The sequence below is a fragment of the Erythrolamprus reginae genome, chromosome 1, assembly GCF_031021105.1.
Source record: "Erythrolamprus reginae isolate rEryReg1 chromosome 1, rEryReg1.hap1, whole genome shotgun sequence".
NCBI classification, from domain to species: domain Eukaryota; kingdom Metazoa; phylum Chordata; class Lepidosauria; order Squamata; family Dipsadidae; genus Erythrolamprus; species Erythrolamprus reginae.
This window is the reverse complement of record NC_091950.1, coordinates 263,703,846-263,729,170: the sequence shown is the minus strand read 5'-3', so window position 1 is coordinate 263,729,170 and position 25,325 is coordinate 263,703,846. Positions and strand designations below refer to the sequence as shown.

The 25,325-nt window shown below is 43.8% G+C and overlaps 1 protein-coding gene across 1 annotated transcript in view; it reads right to left on the bottom strand.

Moving 5' to 3' along the window:
* Positions 1-25,325, bottom strand: part of TPO (thyroid peroxidase) — a 56,449-nt gene that overhangs the window by 13,691 nt on the left and 17,433 nt on the right. The window contains 2 exon segments of the mRNA XM_070762172.1: positions 19,291-19,803; positions 24,015-24,221. Coding sequence (XP_070618273.1) covers positions 19,291-19,803; positions 24,015-24,221 — 720 coding nt within the window.

Below are 25,325 nucleotides of genomic sequence, written 5' to 3'. Positions count from 1 at the left end.
CAGTAGGTTGTTACCAGTTCAGGTGAACTGTTCCAAACTGGGAGGACCCTAACTTTGGTTACACCTCTGAAAAAAAGAGTATATTGTATTTAGAAAATAATCATGACATGGTGATGCAGTGGTCAGAATGAAGCAGGTTAATTTTGCTGGCTGACAACAGTTTGATTCTCACCAGCACAAAGTTGACTCAGCCATCCATCCTTCTGAGGTTGGTAAAGTGAAGGCCAAGATTGTTGGGGGCCATAGACTGACTCTGTAAACCACTTATGTTGGAGTAAGGTGTTGCAGAAGCTAATCCAACCAGATAGCCAAAGCAGCTAGCCAGTTTGCCTCAGACCAAGACATCAGGAACAGTAGTTTTGAAGATAATTAAAGACAAGTACGAGACTAGACTTTCAATCCTGGGCCTAGAAAGCTTAGAACTAAGATGCCTTAAACAAGATCTAAGTATTGCCCACAAGATCATATGCTGCAATGTCCTGCCTGTCGGCGACTACATCAGCTTCAACCACAACAACACAAGAGCACACAACAGATTTAAACTTAATATTAACTGTTCCAAACTTGACTGTAAAAAATATGACTTCAGTAACCAAATTGTCGAAGTGTGGAACTCATTACCGGACTCCATAGTGTCAACCCCAAACACTTTACCCTTAGATTATTTACGGTTGACCTATCCAGATTCCTAAGAGGTCAATAAAGGACGAGTACAAATGCACTATCCCCTGTCCTATTGCTCTCCTATATCTCCTCTTCTATTCCTATATCTCTTCTTCTATTCTTTCATTGATATATTCTATTACTATATCTTCTTTTCTATTATTTCTTAGATATATTTTACTATGAGTATCTCCTCTATAACCTTCATCATGTATTTTACTACAGTGGTACCTCATCTTACGAACACCTCTTCTAACGAACTTTTCAAGATACGAACCCGGTGTTTAAGATTTTTTTTGCCTCTTCTTCCGAACTATTTTCACCTTACGAACCCAAGCAGCTGCTGCTGGGATGAAGGGGTTTCTTCCCCCCCCTTTTTTTGAAGAAAGAAAAGGGAGGGGCAGCTTGGAGGAGTAAAGATTTTTATTACTTTATTTATTATTTATTACTTAGATTTGTATGCCGCCCCTCTCCGAAGACTCGGGGCGGCTCACAACACGTGGAACAAATCATAAATAATCTGACAAATTTAAAATATTTAACGATTTAAAACAGACCCCATATACTAACAGACATACACACAAGCATACCATATATAAATTAAACATGCCCAGGGGGAGATGTTTCAGTTCCCCCATGCCTGACGGCAAAGGTGGGTTTTAAGGAGTTTACGGAAGGCAGGAAGAGTAGGGGCAGTTCTAATCTCCGGGGGGAGTTGGTTCCAGAGGGCCGGTGCCGCCACAGAGAAGGCTCTTCCCCTGGGGCCTGCCAACCGACATTGTTTAGTTGACGGGACCCGGAGAAGGCCCACTCTGTGGGACCTAATCGGTCGCTGGGATTCGTGCGGCAGGAGGCGGTCTCGGAGATATTCTGGTCCAATGCCATGAAAGGCTTTAAAGGTCATAACCAACACTTTGAATTGTGACCGGAAACTGATCGGCAGCCAATGCAGACTGCGGAGTGATGGTGAAACATGGGCATACCTAGGTAAGCCCATGACTGCTCTCGCAGCTGCAAAAGCACTGAAACGGTGTCTTTTTAAGAAAGAAAAGGGAGGGGCAGCTTGGAGGAGTAAAGATTTTGCATGCTTGCAAAAGCACTGAAACTGTGTCTTTTGAAAAAAGAAAAGGGAGGGGCGCCCCCTTGCCTTTCTTCCTTCCCACTCACCATTTAGCCTAGCCTTGCTTCTTCCACCCGCCCCCTTTAGCTGCTCTTCCCTGCCCTCTGTTCGCCTCCCTTCTGTTCTGTCTGGGTTTTCCCAGACCTCAACACCAACTGAAAAAACAGCCAGACACTCTGGTAAAAGCCAAAAGTATTTTATAGCTGGAAAAAATAAGCACAAAGGAAAACCTGTCTTCACAACAGACAGGCTATAATACGTTACAGCAGGGTCCTGATGTCCAGTCAATACCATAAGCTTCTTGCTGGCACCCCCCCCCAAGGTTTCAATAGTTCAAGGCACAAACCAGGATTGTAAGCCACCAAAGTTCACAGACAGGTCTCACGAATCTCCAAGATAAAACTCCACAAGCCAGGAAGGGTGGGTCCGCCTTTTATCCTTTCCCAAGAGCACCACACCCAAACCCAGCTGTGACCCCTAATGCTGGAAATACCTAGCCAATTGAGTCCGTCTCTGATTAGCTCTCCTTTGTCGCATATCTATGATGTCTTGAGCATTTTCCCCTAAGGAATCCAGGCTGCTTGCTGGGGAGAGCTCCCCCTGGTGGGACTCTGGCTGTCCTTCTTCTCCAGCCTGGGATTCCTCTTCCTCGTCAGTCTGCACCTCCTGTTCCTCAGCCTCTCCCTCTGAGCTGGAAACCGACAGAAGGTCAGCCATTCCCGGAGGGGTCCCAGACTGAACCACAACACCATCCCCCCGCGGAAGGCCCCTCCCCACCTGCCAGCGGAGAGGACGCGGTTTCTGAGGGAACTGGGCGTGAAAATCCCGAATAAGGTCGGGAGCGTCCAACAACGCCGCTTCCACCCAGGAGCAATCATCAGGGTCCCCCTCTACCCATTGCACCTTGTACTGGAAACAACCATCCACCCAACGGGAATCCACAATGTCATGTACCATAGCTTCAGGGAGGTGGTCACGAACACACGGGGCAGGAAACACAGAACATTGGGACGGAGCGGACAATCGGGAGGGACAGGGACTAACAGCGAACGGTGAAACACAGGGTGAACCCGCAAGTTGGCCGGCAGGGTGAGCCGGTAAGCCACCGGATTGATCACCCGCTCAACGGGAAAAGGACCCAGGAACCGGGGATCTAATTTGTGCCAGGGTAATTCAGAGGCTACATATTTCGTGGACAACCACACCTGATCCCCCACCACCAAGGGGGGCACATCCCGTCTGGAGCGATCAGCCACTCTCTTGTAGTCCTCCTTGGCTTTATTCAGGTACCTCTTCACCATCTCGTGGACCGCCTGCAGCTCTGAGAGAAAGTCCTCAGCAGCAGGCACCGGGGAATCTAGGAGGGTCAAGGGAAAGAAGCGAGGGTGAAATCCATAATTTGCGAAAAAGGGCGTGAGCCGGGTCGATGAGTGACGGGAATTGTTAAAAGCGAACTCCGCTACAGGGATAAACCGGGACCAATCAGTCTGGCGATCCGCCACTACACACCGCAGGTATTGCTCCAGTATCCCTATAACTTTTTCGGTACCTCCATCGGTCTGGGGGTGCTGCGTCGATGCGAGGCACACGGACACATTCAGGGCCGACATCAATTCCCGCCAAAACCGGGCTGTGAATTGTGTTCCCCTATCAGAGATCACTTGATCCGGAAGCCCATGTAACCGAAACACGTGACTGATAAACATTTGAGCCGTGAGTTGGGCAGTGGGCACCCTAGTGCAAGGTACAAAATGAACCATCTTGGTGAGCATGTCCATCACCACCATGACTACCGTGAAGCGAGCAGAGGAAGGCAAATGAGTTACAAAGTCAATGGACATGGCACCCCAGGGTCTCTCAGGCGTGGGCAAAGGTTGCAGTAATCCCGGTGGCTCCAGTCACCCCCTTGGCCGTACGACACTGGACACAGGTGGCCACATAGGAACGCACATCATCTTGGAGGCGTGGCCACCAGAATGTCCGAGAGACTAGCTCCAATGTTTTGAACAGGCCAAAATGCCCCGCCACTGGACAGTCATGACACTGGGTCATAATCAACCCTCTCACTGGGCCGGCGGGAACATACAGCTGCCCCCGGTACCGAAGCAGACCGTCTTGAAACGTCCATGGGGAATTGGGTGTTAACTCCCGCACTCTCTGCGCTACAAACCCATCCTCCCGCTGCGCCTCCCGTAAACGGCGACGCAAGTCCACTGGGTCCTGAGTGGCAGCCAAAGCTGCAGGGGGTAAAACTGTCTGCAGAGGAGCCGGCTCCTTCGGGTGCGTGTATTCCGGCTTGCGCGACAAGGCATCTGCTCGAGGGTTCTGGGCACTGGGAGTGTACCTGATGCGGAAATTGAACCGCGCGAAAAAGAAAGACCAGCGGATCTGTCTCTGGTTTAATTTCCGAGCCGTCTGCAAATACTCGAGGTTCCGGTGATCCGTCCGTACCTCGATTTGATGACGGGCCCCCTCCAGGTAATGCCGCCAATGCTCAAAGGCGGCCTTCACCGCTAAAAGTTCCTTCTCCCAAATAGTATAATTCCTTTCCGAGGGAGACAACTTCCGGGAGAAGTAGGCACACGGAAACAACATGTCACCGGGACGATGGGCTTGGAGGAGCACTGCGCCAACCGCTACATCTGAAGCGTCTGTTTCTAACACAAACGGCCGAGCGGGATCAGGATGGCGCAGAAGCGGTTCCGCCATGAACGCCGCTTTCAGGGCATCAAAAGCCCGCTGTTCCGCCTCCCCCCAACCAAATGGGACTTGTTTTTGTAACAACCGAGTCAAGGGCGTGGTTAACGTGGCATACCCCGGAACAAAAGCCCGATAGTAGTTCGCAAACCCCAAAAGACGTTGTACGTCTTTCACCCGTCGTGGAGGTTGCCAAGACTGAAGTGCGGCCACTTTGCTCGGGTCCATGGAAATGCCACCTGGAGACAAAATGTGCCCAAGGAATTCGACGGTAGTCTGGAAGAATTGGCACTTCTCCAGCTTGGCATACAACTGCTGCTCCCGCAACCGGAGCAGGACCCGGCGCAGATGGTTCAAATGCAAGGCATGGTTTGGGGAATACACTAAAATGTCATCAAGGTAAATCACCACAAAATGGTCCAACATGTCCCGGAACACGTCGTTCATCAGATGTTGAAACACGGCCGGGGCGTTGGTGAGGCCAAATGGCATCACTGTATATTCAAAGTGGCCGTAACGCGTGCCAAACGCTGTCTTCCACTCATCCCCGGCCCGCATCCGGACCAAATTGTACGCACTGCGCAAATCGATTTTGGTAAATACCGTTGCCGTCCGCAACCGGTCCGTGAGTTCAGGGATCAAGGGCAAGGGGTACCTATTCCGCACCGTGATGGCGTTAAGGCGGCAATAGTCACAGCAGAGGCAAAGATCGCCTGTTTTCTTTTTCACGAACAAAACAGGGGCAGACAAAGGGGACTTGGATGGCCGAATAAATCCCTTGGCCAAATTCTTTTCCACAAACTCCTTGAGAGCCACAAGCTCCGGCTCGGACATGGAGTACAAACGACCAGCCGGGAGCTTGGCGTCAGGGAGCAGGTCAATGGCACAGTCATACGTCCGATGCGGTGGTAGCCGATCCGCCTCCTTTTCGTTGAACACATCGGCGAACTCCTCGAGGCAACGGGGTAATTGAATCGCGGGAACTACTGGGCCGTGGGCTGCGCACACATGTCGGTGATGGTCCACGCACTGCAAACTGGAGAATGTGACCAGGTTCTGAGACCACACCACCTGCGGGTCATGTGCACGCAGCCATGACAACCCCAACACGAGGGGAAAATGAAGCCCCTTGGTAACATAAAACTGTAGGGCCTCCTCATGAGTTCCGATGCACATCCGCACCGGCAGGGTCTGGAAACGGATGGGACCAGCCAGCAAAACCCGCCCATCGATAGTCTCCACAGTTAATGGCGGGGTAACAGGACAAAGGGGCAAGGAATGACGTTGGGCAAAGGCTTCGTCTAAGAAGTTCGTCGTCGCCCCCGAATCCACGAGGGCCAACGCAGTGTAAGTCCGAGTCCGTTGCGCGATATGCAGAGTCACCGCAAGCGTCAGGTGTCGAAACGGTCCGAATTCGGGAGTCGTGAAGTCAGAAGAAAGTGGGATCCCCGCCCGACCTAATGTTGCCACCAAGCCGGGGCCCCCTCGTTTCCCGATCGTTCCGGCGATGGAGGACATCCAGACGAAGGCCCCGCCATCGGAGAGTTCAGGGCAGGGACGGGGACACCAGGGGTTGTCTCCTGTAACTGCACAGGGGATGCCATGGGAAGCACGGGAGAACTGTAGGGTACGGGAACGACGGCAGCCACTGTGCTCCGCCTCTTGTGGGGACAAACGACAGCAAAATGTCCCGGGGCCCCACAATAGAAGCACAACCCAGCTGCCCGCCGACGCCCTCGTTCCTCCGGGGTCTGTCGGGGTCGGGCGTAACTCACGTCCATCGGCTCCCCGGCAGCAACACGATCCATCAAGCGTGGAGGCAGCGCTGGTGAAAAACGTCGGGGCGCAGGGACCGGAGCCGGGGTGCTTACGGTTGACAACCCCCGCCGCGAAACAGGTGTCGGCGGGACGCCTGACGCATGGGGGTTGGACCGTCCCGCTCGACGGACTTCCCTGGCCAACAGCCTGGCCTCTATTGCCAAGCAATGCCGCTCCAAACCGTCCAACGTGCCGGGCATCACCTCATGCACCAATGCATCCAACATCGTGTCTGATAGTCCATCCTGAAAGGCCTCGATCAGGGCAGCCTCATTCCACTGGACTTGCCCGGCCAGAGACCTAAAGTCAGCCATATAGTCCACCAGGGGGCGCGAACCCTGGCGTAATTGCTTCAGCGCCCGCGTGGCCGTTTGTTCCTGCACCGGGTCCGCAAATTGGTGACGCAGCAAGTCACAGAAAGCATTGTAGTCCTGGAGTAGCGGATCATCCCGGGTCAGGTAAGGTGCCACCCACGACGCTGCAGGGCCAGCCAATAAACTACACAGAAACGCCACCTTGTGGTCATCCCCTGGGAAGTGCATCATCTGGGCGTTGATAAAAAGCTGCACCTGGCTCTGGAACGCAGAAAACAGCCGCCGGTCCCCCCAGAACTTTTCCGGCATCGCCACAAAACATTTCCTTCTGGGCAAAGGTGCTGGAGGTGGTACCACAGGTGCCGCCTGGGGTGGGGCCGCCTGGGACAAAACCTCCACTTGACGTTGTAATAACAAGACTGTCTGGGTCAATTGACCAATGTCCCCTCGCAACTCTGCAAAGACAGCCTGCATGTCAGCTGCAGAAACATCCATGGTGACAGGCAAAAACACGAAGCCGAAAAACAAAAGATGTCCAACAAGGAACCAGCAGCAAAGAGCAAGGAAAAAAGCAACCAAACCACCCCTCCAAAATGAGCACCAGGTGTCTGGTGGTTGGTGGAGTTTTATACTGTTCTGTCTGGGTTTTCCCAGACCTCAACACCAACTGAAAAAACAGCCAGACACTCTGGTAAAAGCCAAAAGTATTTTATAGCTGGAAAAAATAAGCACAAAGGAAAACCTGTCTTCACAACAGACAGGCTATAATACGTTACAGCAGGGTCCTGATGTCCAGTCAATACCATAAGCTTCTTGCTGGCACCCCCCCCCCCCCCAAGGTTTCAATAGTTCAAGGCACAAACCAGGATTGTAAGCCACCAAAGTTCACAGACAGGTCTCACGAATCTCCAAGATAAAACTCCACAAGCCAGGAAGGGTGGGTCCGCCTTTTATCCTTTCCCAAGAGCACCACACCCAAACCCAGCTGTGACCCCTAATGCTGGAAATACCTAGCCAATTGAGTCCGTCTCTGATTAGCTCTCCTTTGTCGCATATCTATGATGTCTTGAGCATTTTCCCCTAAGGAATCCAGGCTGCTTGCTGGGGAGAGCTCCCCCTGGTGGGACTCTGGCTGTCCTTCTTCTCCAGCCTGGGATTCCTCTTCCTCGTCAGTCTGCACCTCCTGTTCCTCAGCCTCTCCCTCTGAGCTGGAAACCGACAGAAGGTCAGCCATTCCCGGAGGGGTCCCAGACTGAACCACAACACCTTCTAAAGTTTGGGATTTTCCTGAAGGATTTGCACACATTATTTGCTTTTACATTGATTCCTATGGGAAACATTGTTTCATCTTACGAACTTTTCACCTTACGAACCTCCTCCTGGAACCAATTAAGTTCGTATGATGAGGTACCACTGTATGTGTATATAGATATACACCCACTAAAACCCTCATTGGGTATTGGACAAAATAAATGAATAGAAATAAAATAAATAAAAGTACTGCAGTTTTTTAGGAAAATATTTATTTCTTTTGTTGTAAACCTACCCTAACTAATTACCCTGTAGCTACCTCTCTCTAGCAGTTACTATACAAAATACTATCTACTATTCTCCGTTACAATACTCAGTTACAAGTCTTTAGCCACGATATTCTTCAGCACTACCAGCCACACTAAGCCACACTAATTCAAACTAAGCCACAATATCTTCTAGCCACACCTATGCAAAAGTGCATCATGGTATATACTTTTGTCAACCAATCAGATTACATTACAATCTGTAGATTCATCGTGACTAAGCTTTTTACATTGTTAAAGTCATCACATTGATTACAGTTCTTCTCTCTGCAATTTGGAATATTATATCAAGTATGTCCCTGATCCTGACAACTTAGAGATGATTGTAAAGCACTATGAAGGGGCAAATAAGTCTAAGTGCTATTGCTATTGTGAAGTGCCATAGCTATTGGCATGGCCAACTGAAAATCACAGCAGTTTGAGGCTTTCCTTTGTGTTATCAAGTTTTTTTAAAAAATAAAATAAAACGTTCTGAGAATATATCTCTAGCTGGGTTTGGCTCTTGCAACTAGTTTTGTGCCTTTAGGGTTTCTTTTCTCTGCTCTGCCATCTTTGTATGTGGCTTTCATTATCACTCATTTGTAAATATTTTATTTATTTGTTTGTTTGTTTGTTTGTTTGTTTGTTTATTTATTTGTTTGTTTGTTTGTTTGTTTGTTTGTTTATTTATTACTTAGATTTGTATGCCGCCCCTCTCCGAAGACTCGGGGCGGCTCACAACACGTGGAAACAAATCATAAATAATCTGACAATTTAAAATAGCTCAGTGAGGGCTGTAAAACACTACAAACATGATATATAAATCTAAGTGCTCTTGCTGCAATGTCTCTATGAGATCTTCCAGTATTGGAACATCAAGTCTTTCAGCAAACAGGCCCATGACTGTGATGTGGATATTTCTTTCAATCAGGATGTTTTCAAAAACCCCATCTGGGCACACTGTTCAAACCGAGCTCAACTCTGCCTTACATTACTGCAAAAAGAAGAAAAAAATAGCTGATAGTCTTCATTCAGCTAGCCTTTCTGGCAAGGAATGGTTCGTATTGTACTTTGGAGACACCCAGTCTTATTCAGGGAAAAATAAATAAATAAAAGCCTTTATCTTTGCAATACAAGAGTGACATAAATTGAGTGGAGCCCTCTGAGAGGAAAAGCAAAAAGGCTGAAGAAATGGAAAGACTGTTGCAAGTGATGAACATCCGCTTCATTATGACTGCTGTTGCAAATGCCTTGGAAAATATAAAGGTATTTATTTGGAGAAGAGCAAATGGGAGATTCTTTTGCCTTTTTCGTGATATGAATTAAATGAGAAACAGTGAAGCCGAGATTAGATCTTTAGCAGACCCCCTTCCCAATGGAATGGGGTAGATCAAAAATGAGCATTTGAGCTTCTTGCAGAAATCACTAAATTCCAAAATGGAAGGATACATATTATGTTCCAGCAAATGCCTAGATGCTATCTTCCATGGAATTCTACTGGGTAATGACTCTGGAGCAAAAATGCTGGCAGGGTTTTAATTTTTAAATTATACACATAAGTTGGCTCATTAAAATATCAATTTAAACATGCATTTGGCCCTTCACTAAGCCACATGGATTTTATGGCTAAATTCCCTTTCTATAATTTTGAAGCTTGGTCCCTCAAGAAGACCTCATAGTTTACATGTACTGCTTCAACTAGAAAAATGGTATCGTTTAGATCAGTGATGGTGAACCTTTTTTTCCTCAGGTGTCAAAAGAGCATGCATACGCACTATCACATATGAGTGAGTGCCCACACCCATAGTTCAATGCCTGGGGGAAGGCGAAAACAGCTTCTCCCGCCCCCTGGAGAGCCTCTGGAGGTCGGAAATGGCCTGTTTCCTAACTTCTGCTGGGCCCAGTAGGCTTGTTTTTCGCCCTCCCCAGGCTCCAAAGGCTTCCCTGGAGGCTCTCTCGAAGCCAAAAACACCCTCCCAAAACCTCTGTGTGAGCCAAAAAGCAACTGGCCGGCACACACATGCATGTTGGAGCTGAGCTAGGGCAATGGCTTGTGTGCCAGCAGATGTGTGCCACCTGTTGGTTTAGACCAATGATGGCAAATCTTTTAGACACCATGTCCCTAAACTCTGTGTGTGTGCATGTCCAAACTGAAAGGTGCTTACACATGTGAATGTGTACATGCACAGACATGCATCTGTGCATGTGCAGACATGCATGCATGCACCAACATGCATGTACATGCACACATGTGCTGACATGCAAGAACATCTCCGGGACCACCTTCTGCCGCACGAATCCCAGTGACCAGTTAGGTCCCACAGAGTGGGCCTTCTCCGGGTCCCGTCAACTAAACAATGTCATTTGGCGGGACCCAGGGGAAGAGCCTTCTCTGTGGCGGCCCTGGCCCTCTGTAACCTGCTTCCCCCAGAGATTATAATTGCCCCCATCCCCCTCGCCTTTTGTAAGCTCCTTAAAACCCACCTCTGCTGTCAGGCATGGGGGAACTGAGATATTCCTCTCCCCTAGGCCTTACAATTTATGCATGGTATGTTTGCGTGTATGTTTGGTTTTATAATAAGGTTTTTTTTAGTTGTTTTAGTATTGGATTGTTACATGCTGTTTTTATCATTGTTGTTAGCCGCCCCGAGTCTACGGAGAGGGGCAGCATACAAATCCAATTAATAGTAATAATAATAATAATAATAATAATAATAATAATAATAATAATAATAATGTGCATGTTCAGATATGCACACACATATGCATGTACAGACATGTGCAGACGTGCATGGACATGCACAGACATGCATGCATATGCAGCAGAGACCCGAAGACCAGCTGACTGGCAGGAGGTGGAGCATCCCAACACCGGCAGTGTGGCAAGAGGTAAGATCTTTTTCTTTCATGAACTTCTGTTTCATTGTTTGCAGGGAAGAAGAGGCTCACAAAAGAAACGTCACGGAGATCTGAACTGGGGCGACAGTATGTGTGCCAGTAGAGAGGGCTCTGTGTACTATCTCTAGCATGCATGCCATAGGCTCTCCATCACAGTTCTAGACCATCCATCACAACCAGGGACAAGTATAATATCTTTTTCTGCCTCAGTTTTATCCCTTCTAGACTGAGTAAAAGCAACACATTTGCCAAACGTCTGTTCAGATCTTTACCTTCAGCATCTTGGCTCTGTTGGGCTCTCTTGTCAGCTTGAATGGCTGGCTACACGATGAAAGTTTCCTCAATTAGGGATCCAAAATTTTCTGTCAGAGACTTTTAAAAAGAAAGAGTGGCTTCTTCATTTGTCCTGAGCCAGAGTCCCTCAGTCAGCAGCTATGACTCGCCTTCTCCAAATAACAAACTCCCTCTTTAAATCAACTCCCACAGGAAACCTAACCAGAGTGGCCTCTTTAGCTGTTTCATAAGCTCACTTTGGTATTAATCAGTTAGTAAATATAAACAGTATGCGGAAGAGTGAAAAAACCCAATAAATGAAATTGTGAATGTATTGTGTTCTTCCTGCCTTTCAAGGCTGTCTGCCATTGAAGATCTTTCTTACCCTACTTTTCCTCTTAGTTTGATAAAATCTTCGATCCTCCTCCTCTCTTTTTCTTCCAAGTGTAGTTATGTCACTACTATCGCTTCTCTCCTCTCCTCTCCTCTCCTTGAATTTATCACAATGCTTAAAATCAAGACTTATGGCTTGTTCCTGAAACTACAGGCATTATAGCATTTCCCTGTAATGCAATTGCAATTTGGGAACACTGTTCCAATGGTTGCAATGTCCCATAGTCACATGACTACCATTTGCAACCTTCATAGCTGAGTTCTGACAACCAAAGAGAATGGAGAAGCCATCAGGAAGTCACAAATCATGGTCATAAGAGATTATTGCTTTGATTAGTAAGAGTTTTTAGTCCCTATTGTAAGTGAGGACTACCTGCACCAAATCTATCAGAATCTGCTACCGAAGCACTGAGAATCAGCCAGCATATGTATGCCTTGAGTAAACATTAAATTGCATGATATAAATTTTCCCCTCTGCTTCTTAACTTTAGATTCTCCTAGTACGATGTCATTTCAACAGGATGGAAAGACGTGACCTTGAGAGACCTGCATTTATACTGTCTTTCTACTTTAATTTCCCCAGTGATTTTATCTATGAATTCACTATGTTTTTATAATGAAGTGTTCACAATATTTTCCAGTGAGGGGAAATTTCCCCCCCCCCTTATTCTGTCATCCCTCAAAGCAGCTAAATCTATTATTGCAATTCGTATAAATATTCTGTATTAGGATTCAAAAAAAAAGTTAGTACTTATTTCTCAGCTTCCCTGTTTGTGCTGTTAAGATATTATACTTTCAGTTACTTTCCTCCAAGTTGTAGGGCAATATACTGTATTTTTTGGAGTGTAAACAGCACCAGAGTATAAGATACACCTTAGTTTGGGGAAAAGAAAACAAGGCGGAGGGGATTCTGCCTCTGCCTACTTAGTCTGGTCAGCTTCAGCACGTTAGTTCACTGTTTGTGAGTATGTGCATGGAGGCCGACAGGTGGGGGTCAGCAGGTGGACAGGGCTACATTTGGAGTATAAGACTCACCGAAATTTTCAGCCTCTTTTAAGGGGAAAAACGTGTGTATTTTACTCTGAAAAATATGATAGGTACGGGGCTCAATAAGAAAGTTTCACATTCATAGTTGATATGTTCAACTCTAGAGGCTGCTAGCTGCTAGTTAAGTACCCATAACATATTTCAGTTATGGATCTATGATTTATGTTACCAACTTGATGTTGGTATAGATGTAGTTAGTGTCCCTGAAAATGACAAGTCTTTCTAAACTGTTTCTAATGTGTCAAAGGCTGATCTCATTAACCTGAAATTCTCAGACAGATGATGAGTAGTACTTTAACCTTGTGGTGCTAGAAAAAAAAGGTATACAAAAAAATACAAAATACAAAAAATACCAAAAAATATTCCTTGGTCTACTTGTTGCTTTGACTTATTGACAGACTAATTGAGCGATCGGGTGTTGATATGGCTTTCCAAGCAGTGACATCTCCAAGTCTACAGCAAAAACAGTGAAAGAGGCAAGGGAGCAAAATTTAATGCAACGATCCATTAAAAAGTTTGGAAAGAGAAAAAGGAAAACCATACTATTCCTCTGTCACATTCACACATGGAAAAATACAAAGAACCAAGAATTCTCCTGTCAAATGTCTACTATGAAAGAAAAAGTTGACTGGAAAGAATGCTGGGGGACGACGACGACACGGGACGTAAGAAGAGGTAGAACTGGTTGGTAGAGATGCGAAGTATCAAACAGTAGTGCTGAGCCTGGGCCATCAGAACAGCATTCAAAACTCAGATGCAACCTGACAAAACAATTATCTGAAAACCTTTAGGTGGAAAAAGAAGAAAAATCGATAGGTGAAACATACAAGACAATCAAAATAAAGATTATTAAAAGAATGCTGAGAGAGAGAGAAAGAGAGAGAGAAAGAGAGAGAGAGAGAGAAACCAACATAGGAGGGAGAGGGAAAGAATCACATAGATAGTACAAGATGAAGACAGAATAACCACAGCCGTCTCCTCCTCCTTCAAGATATCAAAAGACATAAGGATTAGGCCAACACAAGACTCATATTGCTGGGCACTATCCTCCTGCCCCTCAAAACCTAGAAAAAACCTATATGAATAAAAGAAGATAGAGAAGAACTCTCAGATAAACTACTCTGATGAAATCAATATGCTGTAGGCTTCCCATTGTAAAAGCTTGAAGCTATTTGCTCTGCTGAGGGACTAACAAAATTACTGACTTGTTTTGAAAGGAAAGATCAAGTCAACAGATAATGTTGAAGCTAATTTTTTTCTGGAAAATGTGCTCCCAAGCAACCAATGCTGAACAATATGTTTGGTTAGCTGTACCAAGATGTAGGAAAATGGTACTGGAGAATGTTCCAGGCATATTCAAGACTAAGCATTCCTTTCTCAACTCACATATGAGGAATGGGGAGGATGAAAGTTAACCTGATTTCTCAGTCCCTTTAACTCCCACCAAATCCAATTATAAAAATATCCTCAAGTTCGGGCTTTAAAACTTGTTCCTTTAAATCTCTCTGTGGTATTTACAATTGCTAGTTAGCCGCTCACTCCATTTTGAAGCCATTTTTACTTCCTTTTAAGTTTTAACTTTTCTTCTTTATTGCTACATCAGCCAAACACTCACCCAGCTCAGGTCTTCTTCACTTCTCTCCAGCAAAAATGCTTAGATCTTGTCACCCAGGCAATCCACAATCTCTCCATTTAATCAATCTGATCGTAGCCAACCAAGCTATGGTGACAGAGTCGTTCCTTCAGCTGTTGGCCGAGAGGCTGGTGCCAGTTCTCTGGGAGATTTGCAACCCCCAACACCAACTAGTGCCTCTCTTCTCCACTTTGCCTCCAAGGCAGAGCTGACCTGGTTCCGGTTCAGTTCCAGGTCAGCTGTGGTTTGGGGTTCCCTACAAGGCACAGGAGAAGCCGGTATCGCTTGGACATTCCACACCCCCTTCCAGGTAACCTGATTTCTGATGAACTACATATTTCATAAGGGAGCACGGTGGCTAAGTGGTCAAAGACACTGAGCTCATCAGCTGGAAATTTGACAGCCTGGGTTCAAGACCTGAACATGACACAACAAAGTGAGCTCCCATTACATGTCCCAGCTCCTGCCCACATAGTAGTTCAAAAGCATGTGAATGTGAGTAGATAAACAGGTACTACTTTGGTTAGAAAGTAAGAACATTCTGTGTGCCTCAGCCTATAGTCTTGCTGGTCATATGACCACAGAAGCTTCTTTGGAAATACTGGCTCCCTCAGCTAAGAGACAGAAATGAGCATTACCCTCTAGAATCAGACTCAACTGGAAAGGGAAACCTTTATCTTTACTTTTATATATGTCACAGCCAATCAAATAGCATGTATAAAATAACCTGAGGAATCTCACGAGTATCCATTTAGCAATAACACACAGTTCTTCTTAAGAAACTAAGGAATCACGGAAGGAAAAACCCAGAGCCCAAATTATGGAATGATCTTCAAATTCTTCAATAATTTCTTGAAGAACTTGTAAAGTTCTATTGTTTTCTCTGACATAGGAGAGGAATAAGGAAAGAAGGACAAAAAATGTTCAGAAAGGCTAGAATGTAGAACTGGTAATTAAGAACCAATCAATAAAGAAGTAACATGGGGAGATTAAGCACCTGTTCGGTAGTTAGTGGATGGAAAGAAGGAGAAAGAAAAATAATCAAATTTTGCTTAGACTTAACAGAGAATCCAGTTTCACTTGGGAAATCTGAATGAATAATGAAATCCATGGTGATCACACAGGAAATGATTGGGGAAACACGTATGATTCCTTCTGATAGCCTTGGGGGATTGTAAAACAGCTTGATATAATGAAATTCAAACAAAGATAACCTTGGTTTAGGCAGGCAAGGGAGAACACCAGCCTTCCCTGTGTATCCAACTACACAGAATTGCAGCACCGGACTTACCCAGCAGCAGGCTTTGCTGGAGGGACCGGGAGACACCGGACCCTCATGGCAGCAGCCATCTTGAATCCCGAGCGAAGTCTCGTGAGATGAGACTTCGCTCGGGAGTTCGGGCCTGTCTGGCCCGGCTGCTGATTGGTCCGGGCGGGGCCTGCTTGCCCTATATAAGGGCGAGCAGGCCCGGGGCTCTTCCTTTTCGCCCGGACAGCAAGCCACGAGCAGACACCTGCCCGCCCTCCCTATTTTGCAGTGTGCTTAGGGGTCGCCATTAGGGGGCCGAATGGGAATTTTTTGCAGTTCTGCCTTTTAGCCGGGCTGTTTTTTCGCCCATTCCACACTGAGGAGATGGATGTGTGGTTAGGGGGTGCTTGCATTTATTAGGTTAATTGGCTTACCTTTGGTCATTTGGGCAGGCAGGTTAGGGGCGGAAAACTGGGGTGGTTTAGCAACCGCGCGTTCTCCCTTGGGCATCTTTGGGGATGATTGACAGGTTCTCCGCAAGCTCATGGAGGGAGTGCCTGCCTGAGCAGCTGGGGGGAACCTGTCTTTGGGTCCTGCACCTTTAATTCCCGGATTCGGGGTAGCCGGTGGGACCCCCCTCATGCAAAGCATGGCAGGGTCGCAGGTGATGGACTGGTCCCTCACCTGGACTTGCATCGAGATACGCCCATGAGTTGCCCAGGAAGTTTTTTGTCATAACGTCATTTCCGCCCCGGAAGTATTTGTTTGACCCTGCAGGTCCATTTCCGGGTCATAGTTGATTATGCTAATTTATGCAAATTTAATGAATAAATTATGCAAATTTATGTTAATAAAAATGACCCAGTTTAAATCCAGCTCTTGTGTCCGTGTCGTTACTCCGTCTCTCCAGCAATGAGTTAAAGCAAGTATAATTTATTGCTGAGACAGCTCTTAAGTGCTATTGACTGCAAGGAAGAAAACAATATTTCAGATGCAATAGATAAAAGCACATGACCATCAAAAATATATATAATAATAAAACACTTTGAGCAAGAAAAAAATCCACTGGGTTCAAACGGCAACTTACTTCACACCAAGATTGAATGCAACTTATGTTTAAATAATTCTATTTCTACTTTTTCAAAAGTTTGATCTTAAATAAAAGATCACCTTTTGCTTATGGCACAGTTTTGCTTATGGCTATAGGTGCTTACATTAAAAAAATATAATGCAGGAAAAATACATCTTAGAATTGAAGGAGGATTCTATTGATTACGTTTTACCACTCTGGCTGGTAGTCCTTGACTTACGACAGTTCATTTAGTGACCATTCAAAGTTACGACGGCACTGTAAAAAGTGATTTATGACTGTTTTTTCACACTTACAACTCTTGCAGTGTCCCTATGATTACTGATCAAAATTCAGATGCTTGGCAACTGCTTCATATTTATGATGGTTGCCATGTCCCCAGGTCATGTGATCAACTTCTTTGACCTTCCGACAAGGCAAGTCAATGAGGAAGCCAGATTTACTGAACAACCATGTTGCTAACTTGACTGCAATGGTTCACTTAACAAGCATGGCAAGGAAGGTTACAAAATGGGTCAAAATTCACTTAACCAATGTCTCACTTAAAAACATAACTTTTGGGAGGCCCATTGGTCATAAATTGGAGTAAATCCCGTGGCAATCCACACAATCCAGAAATATTTCACAAGAAGGACCCAAATCATTGGACCCAAATCAGCATGGCTTTACTGAAGGCAAATCATGTCAGACTAATCTCATTAATTTCTTTGACTATGTCACAAAGGTGTTGGATGAAGGTGGTGCCGTGGATATTGCCTACCTGGACTTCAGCAAAGCCTTTGATATGGTTCCACATAAAGAGCTGATAGATAAATTAGTGAAGTTTGGACTTAATCCCTGGATAGTTCAATGGATTTGCAGCTGGCTGAAGCGTAGACATCAGAGAGTTATTGTTAACTGCGAGTATTCTGAGCAGATTACAAGCGGTGTGCCACAAGGGTCTGTTCTGGGTCCTATTCTTTTTAATATGTTTGTGAGTGACATAGGGGAAGGTTTGGTAGGGAAGGTTTGCCTATTTGCCGATGACTCTAAAGTGTGCAATAGGGTTGATATTCCTGGAGGCGTCTGTAATATGGTAAATGATTTAGCTTTACTAGATAAATGGTCAAAGCAATGGAAACTGTAGTTTAATGTTTCCAAATGTAAAATAATGCACTTGGGGAAAAGGAATCCTCAATCTGAGTATTGTATTGGCAGTTCTGTGTTAGCAAATACTTCAGAAGAAAAGGATTTAGGGGTAGTGATTTCTGACAGTCTCAAAATGGGTGAACAGTGCAGTCAGGTGGTAGGGAAAGCAAGTAGGATGCTTGGCTGCATAGCTAGAGGTACAACAAGCAGGAAGAGGGAGATTATGATCCTGCTATATGGAATGCTGGTGAGACCACATTTGGAATACTGTGTTCAGTTCTGGAGACCTCACCTGCAAAAAGATATTGACAAAATTGAACGGGTCCAAAGATGGGCTACAAGAATGGTGGAAGGTCTTAAGCATAAAACGTATCAGGAAAGACTTCATGAACTCAATCTGTATAGTCTGGAGGACAGAAGAAAAAGGGGGGACATGATCGAAACATTTAAATATATTAAAGGGTTAAATAAGGTCCAGGAGGGCAGTGTTTTTAATAGGAAAGTGAACACAAGAACAAGGGGACACAATCTGAAGTTAGTTGGGGGAAAGATCAAAAGCAACATGAGAAAATATTATTTCACTGAAAGAGTAGTAGATCCTTGGAACAAACTTCCAGCAGACGTGGTAGATAAATCCACGGTAACTGAATTTAAACATGCCTGGAATAAACACATATCCATCCTAAGATAAAATACAGAAAATAGTATAAGGGCAGACTAGATGGACCAGGAGGTCTTTTTCTGCTGTCAGACTTCTATGCTTCTATGTTTCTAAGGATCCTTCACTTGTCCGCTCACAACAAAATACTTTATTCCACTAGACTTGAAATACTGAGATTAGACAATTTACATCACCTCTGATCTGATCTAAATGTAGTTCATAAAATCATATACCAAAGTATACCAACACAAGCACATAACAGATTCAAACTAAATGTAAACTGATCCAAACTTGACTGCAGAAAATATAAATTTAGCAATAGAGTGATCAATGCCTGGAATGCACTACCTGACTCTGTAGTTCCTTCCCCAAGCCCCAAAATTTTTAACCTGATATTGTCTACAGTTGACCTCTCCCTGTTTCTAAGAGGTCTGTAAGGGACATGCATAAGCGCACCACTGTGCCTACCATCCCTGTCCTCTTCTATCATTACTTTTTACTTATGTTAGGTTTTACAAATTGCTACTATACTATCATCTATCTATCTATCTATCTATCTATCTATCTATCTATCTATCTATCTATCTATCTATCTATCTATCTATCTGTTTAATTGGATTTGTATGCCACTCCTCTCCGAGGACTATACATGTTTGACAAACAAACAAACAAACACATTTCTCTTGATGAATTGGGCAGAAAGGAGACATTAGGTTCTGAAAGGAAGACATTGGCAAACCTTAGACTGACCTGATGTAGAGCACCAACCATTTTGCGAGTCTCTTGATAGACTGTTTCAGAAGTCCAGTGTGGGTTCAGCTTCTTTAGAGCTTTCGCCAGGCGGTTGTGCTCTCGCAACCAGAGCGTGTGCAGAGCTGCCAAGGAAAGCACTTCACTCGACCTTGTATCCCCAGCAAAGAAGCACTCAATCCTTTCTGCTTTGTCATCCCTTGGATCTTGGGTGCATGGAGAAGGCACTTGGTCAACAAAAGGAAGATATTCAAGCCCTTTATCAAAATGCCGCAGGTTAATTCGTAGGAGGCCTTCTTCGCTGGTCAGATTTTTCAGCTTGTTCTCCATGGCAGCCGTACTGCCATAAACAGTAGAGGCATCCAGGAAGGAAGTAACTATATTCATTTGTTGTCTCATATTTATCACCGATAGATTTCCTAACACTCCCTGTTGACCAGTGATGCATGCAGGCATTGAACGATAAAAAGGGATGCAATCCATCCTTGCAGAGAATGTATCGTCGGAGAAGATCTGTGAATTGAATGAATTATTTTCATGAACGAGCATAGCCTATTTTTTTTATCATAAATGTGGATCAGATTTATAAAGTTTATTATTCAAGGAGGTATAAAACCACACATATTAATTACTGTAGAAAGACCTTCCTATAGTAGGTCTTCTCCAGTACAAGTTGATAATCCTTGTTGCTGCCTTGTTTTACAATTTATCTCTATTTTTATGCAATGTTTTGTAGTAAGGCCCAATGCATATAATGGGGATCATTTGTTTTATTTATTATTTATTTATTAATTGAATTTGTATGCTGCCCCTCTCCGAGGACTTTCATCATGACTGAAAGCAAAAATAGCAAAAATAGCATTTAGACTTATATACCACTTAACAGTGCTTTACAGTTATGGACAGAGTCCTAACAAAGGGTATCCAGCCAGTAAATACTGCGCTCCATTCAATTGCCCTGACTCCACCCAGATGTAAGGGATTATAGGGTCATTAAAACACACACAAAAAAGGTTTCTTTTCATATTTGGCATTAAAGCAAAGCAATATAGTGATACCTCATCTTACAAATTTAATTGGTTCCGGGATGAGGTTTGTACGGTGAAAAGTTTGTAAGATAAAACAATATTTCCCATAGGAATCAATGGAAAAGCGATTAATGCGTGCAAGCCCAAAACTCACCCCCTTTGCAAGCCGAAGTGCCTGTTTTTGCACTGCTAGGATTCCCCTGAGTTTCCCCTCCATGGAAAACCCCACCTCTGGACTTCTGTGTTTTTGGGATGTTGCAGGGGAATCCCAGCAGTGCAAAAACGGGTGCTGCACTGGCAACAGAAGTCCGGAGGTGGGGTTTCCCAGCGAGTGGAGCCTCAGCAAAATTGCAGCATCACAAAAACATGGAAGTCATCGGAACTCCACCTCCGGACTTCCATGTTTTTGTGATGCTGCGATTTTGCTGAGGCTCCCCTCGCTGGGAAACCCCACCTCCGGACTTCTGTTGCCAGTGAAGCACCCATTTTTGCGCTGCTGGGATTCCCCTGCAACATCCCAAAAACACAGAAGTCCAGATGTGGTGTTTCCCATGGAGGGGAGCCTCAGGGGAATCCCAGCAGCACAAAAACGGGTGCTTCGCTGGCAACAGAAGTCCAGAGGTGGGGCATCCCAGTGGTGGCAGCTTGGGTTTGTAAGGTGAAAATAGTTTGGAAGAAGAAGCAAACAAATCTTAAACTCCAGGTTTGTATCTCAAAAAGTTTGTATGACAAGGGGTTTGTAAGACGAGGTATCACTGTATTTTGTTTATGAGTTTTGTTTATGAAATGGGCAAATAATATCTGATCTGAGCTACAAAATTCTAGCTGCAGAAAACTCAGGTCTGTTGCTAACATCCAGAGATTGTCCAGTTTTTTTGCAGCGCCCATTTGGGTGGCTGTAGTTTAAGGTGCAGATTTTTAAAAAAGAAAATATGCAAAAATATCAGTGGTGGTTGGTACTTATAAATCTAAATAAATAAATCAGGAGCACAGCAGATAAAAGGAGAGAATTTAAGCCTCTCCTTTGATCTGGGGTCTTAAAGAAGATTTCACTAAATGTCAGTTGCTTTGTTGGCTTTATTTCTTTGTCTGGAGGGGAATCACACTTACACATTTTCAAGTGAGAAGCCTTTTGGGGCAGAGCAAGTTGTCATACGCCACAACTAGGAATGTCTTTTCTGTCATGTTATGCATGCACAAGTAAAATTTCCTTTTTTAAAAAACAAACAAACTCCATTGTGTAGTTAGAGGAGTCTTGTGGAAAGAAAGGAGAATCAGGCATTTCACGATCTCTATGCAGGAGAAACCATTCTGTACACAGAGGGAATTTTTATACAGATAGTCCTCGACTTACAACACTTCATTTAGTGACCATTTGACATTATTGAAAAAGGGACAGTGTTTCACACTGGCAACCACTGCAGTGTCCCTGTGGTCACATGATCAAAATTCAGCCGCTTGGCAATCGAGTCACATTTCTGATGGTTGCAGTGCCTTGGGGGTCATGCGATCGGATTCTGTGACCTTCTGAGAAGCAAAATCAATGGGGAAGCCAGATTTATTTAACGACTGTGGTATTAACAACCTCAGTGATTCACTTAACACCTATGGCAAGAAAGGTTGTAGAACAGGGCAAAACTCATCTAACACATGTTTCACTTAGCAAAAGAAATTTTAGACCCAATTGCGGTCATGAGTAGAGGACTACCTGTATTTGGCATCTTTAGAATATAACTTAAAATGCAGGAATTATGGTGTATTCAGAAGTCTTCCCCAATTTTCCCTTTTTGTCACTGTGGAAATCAATTGACCAACTCAGCTATGGTTGAATTCTTGAACCAAAATATGGTACTTTGCCATTTTCAGCTACTTTGCAGGAGGAAGGTGGAACAAATAAGTGTTGATTAAGTTACATATAACATTGCCATTCTTGTATATTACCTTTGTTCTGATTAGTAATATCAGTAAAGTTACAGGAGATAAATATGCTGACAAGTTAAAGAAAGCGATGTAGATTTCCCTACAGCTATTTTGGTGGAGCTGAAAATGTTAAGCTAAAATACGTTTACACATTTGGAATGACACTTAATATTATGCCATGAGATTTTTAAACACTGTGGTATCAAAATTAGTGGTGTTGCACAACAGTTTTTACACTGAAACTTCTTAATTTTTCATTCAGGAGAAATACATTGGGGCTGACATGTTAGTTTGAAATTCTGTCATAATTCCACTGTATGTTAAATGCTAAAAGAAGACTTCTTCTGCTAATGATTTGATGATGCATGTTCATAGAATGTTTTATCCTTAATTATTAGGAAAAATATTTCTAGCTATTTAAGTATATTTATTAAAACGGCAATTTAAATAAAATATAATTACCATGATGCCTTTAGAAAAATTAATTACTGTCAGGACATCAAATGCTACTAGCTATTAAACTCTATCTCAAAATTATAATTATCACACTCAAGAGGATTCTTCTGTTTTGAGGGAAGAAATTCATTCTTCTGAGGTACTTTTCTTATTCTTATTCTTCAAAGAAATGATATATTAAATGGAGATGGATAGAATAAAAATACAGAGACCAATTGCATAAGTGAGGAGCTCACCTGTGCCTTCATGGATATCTATCTATCTGTCTGTCTGTCTGTCTGTCTGTCTGTCTGTCTGTCTGTCTGTCTGTCTGTCTGTCTATCATCTATCTATCTATCTATCTATCTATCTATCTATCTATCTATCTATCTATCTATCTATCTATCAATCATTATATTTTCAACCCCCACCCCCCATAATAGCATTCTTGACCATTGGGTTGATTAGACTAGCAAAAAGCTTGACATGTATATTAGCATTTGAATTTGGAATATTTTTATTTCAATGTTTCATACTTTTTAACCGTATATGTGTTCATACTTAGGGTGGAGTGAACAAGAACAAAGTTTACTCCATGGTAAACCAAAATGTGTAGCTATTTAACATTGACACAGGATGTTACTACTTTATGGCTTAATTTATCCTGTGAACTCAGTCAACAAGCCATGGTTAATCAAGTTAAAATATTTGAATACAGCCAAAAGTTTGTAATGGCTTATCAGTTTGATAAGACATAAAATAATGGAACAAATTGCTAGAAAAACACATATTATGCCTCCTATGCATGTTGTGGAATAAATGCATATACCCCTCAATTATCTAATACAAAGTCAAGATATCTAACCAAATAACCAAGTCCTGTCGGTGTCCTTCATACTATAACATCTGTTTGCAGTAGTTTAAAACAAATGAAGATATTTGGGATGGATTTCTTGAATGTAAAACATATCCTCAAACCCAGAGGGACAATTTTCATTACAGATGGGCTGGATTTTCATTATAGCTGGTAGGTCCCTGAAGAAGGATTGATATTTCTTTAACGGACTGTCTCATTTTTAATAACCATGCTACACAGGATGGCGAGACTTCTGAATATGCTCACCACTGGAATTTCATATGTCCAATACATCTGCTTGCACTGATAGGGCTCAGAGGACACCACTCGAAGTCCTTCAAGAGTGATGTAGCTTAAGGACATACACGCATATATATGTAAAATATGCAATGACAGATTATTTGGTCACATCCAGATACACATCTATAAATGGGACTCTTTTTTAAAAAAGTATTTAAAAGTTTTTTTAAAAAATTAAATGGTACCTCTATTGGGAAGCATGGATTTTGGTTTGCACAGGTCATTTGGCAATTGATGGCTCCTTGGAAGGAAGGTCGGTTTTCACTTTGGGGAGTAAAGGCAAGGTCATGGTCTATATATTGGCCCCACACAGTGATCAGATCAGAATATAATTCATCTTCAGTGACAGCCTCATTAGACGCCTCAATAATTTTTCTCGTCACTTCGCGTACCTGGAGCACAATGAGTTAACAAATCTCCATGTTACACTAATATTTTTTGTCCTAAAGTTATCTCACCCCTGAAAAAAACTCCACCCCCAAATTGTTGGCTTGCTTCTCTATATTTTGACAGGCTGGTGTTTATATGGAGGTGTAGGAATTAGATATCACAGAAGGTTGATTACACATTTACCAGCACATTATTCATCCTTTTGGAAAGTAAGAAACTTGTGACTTAGTATCTTGAGGGACACTCACATAACTTGATTATTTGGTAACTACTAAGTGCGCTCCTATACATGGCTACTCAGAGGTGACCTCCATTTAGTTCAATGAGACTTATGTTCAGATACAATTACACTCTAAGAGGTCTTACATAACTTCCTCAATCGTATAATGAGAGTACTTCTATCCATCAAAAAGAAGAAGAAGAAGAAGAAGAAGAAGAAGAAGAAGAAGAAGAAGAAGAAGAAGAAGAAGAAGAAGATGGAGAAGATGGAGAAGAAACTGAAAAACAGCTTCTGAGGGGAAGGGTTGTTTTCTGGCACTTGGATGAGAACCTAGAAGCAGTCAGGCAACCAGATATTTGTCTTTCAGATGGTATTCATGCAGATTCTTCCCCATGCAGAAATACAGAAATTGTCTTGCCTGTGATGCAGTGAAAAATTTGCCCATTATGTATCTATTATTAGTGGATTGCTAATAAATACTGGTCTTGTCGATCGACAGGACAACAGCTTGAAAATGAAAAACAGCACGAACAGGGTGAGCTCTCCTACCTGCTCCAAGTCTGCCAACCTGCCAACCTAGCAGTTTGATATCAGGCAAATACAAGTAGATAAATAGGTACCACCAATGGGAAGATTACAGCATTCCTTGCAGCTCACCTATAGTCATTCTGGTCATGTAACCACAAAAACCATCTTCAGACAATGCTGGCTTCCTTGGCTAAAAAACAAAGGTGAACACTGGCCCTACAGTCATACATGAGTGGAAATGGGAAACCTTTACCCTTTCAGTTTGCAGGCTCTAGCAGTGCAATAAAAATAAACAAAAACCCCTGTGTTTTATTTGTTCTAGTATTGCTGCTGGTGTTATACAGTATTTACAGACCTC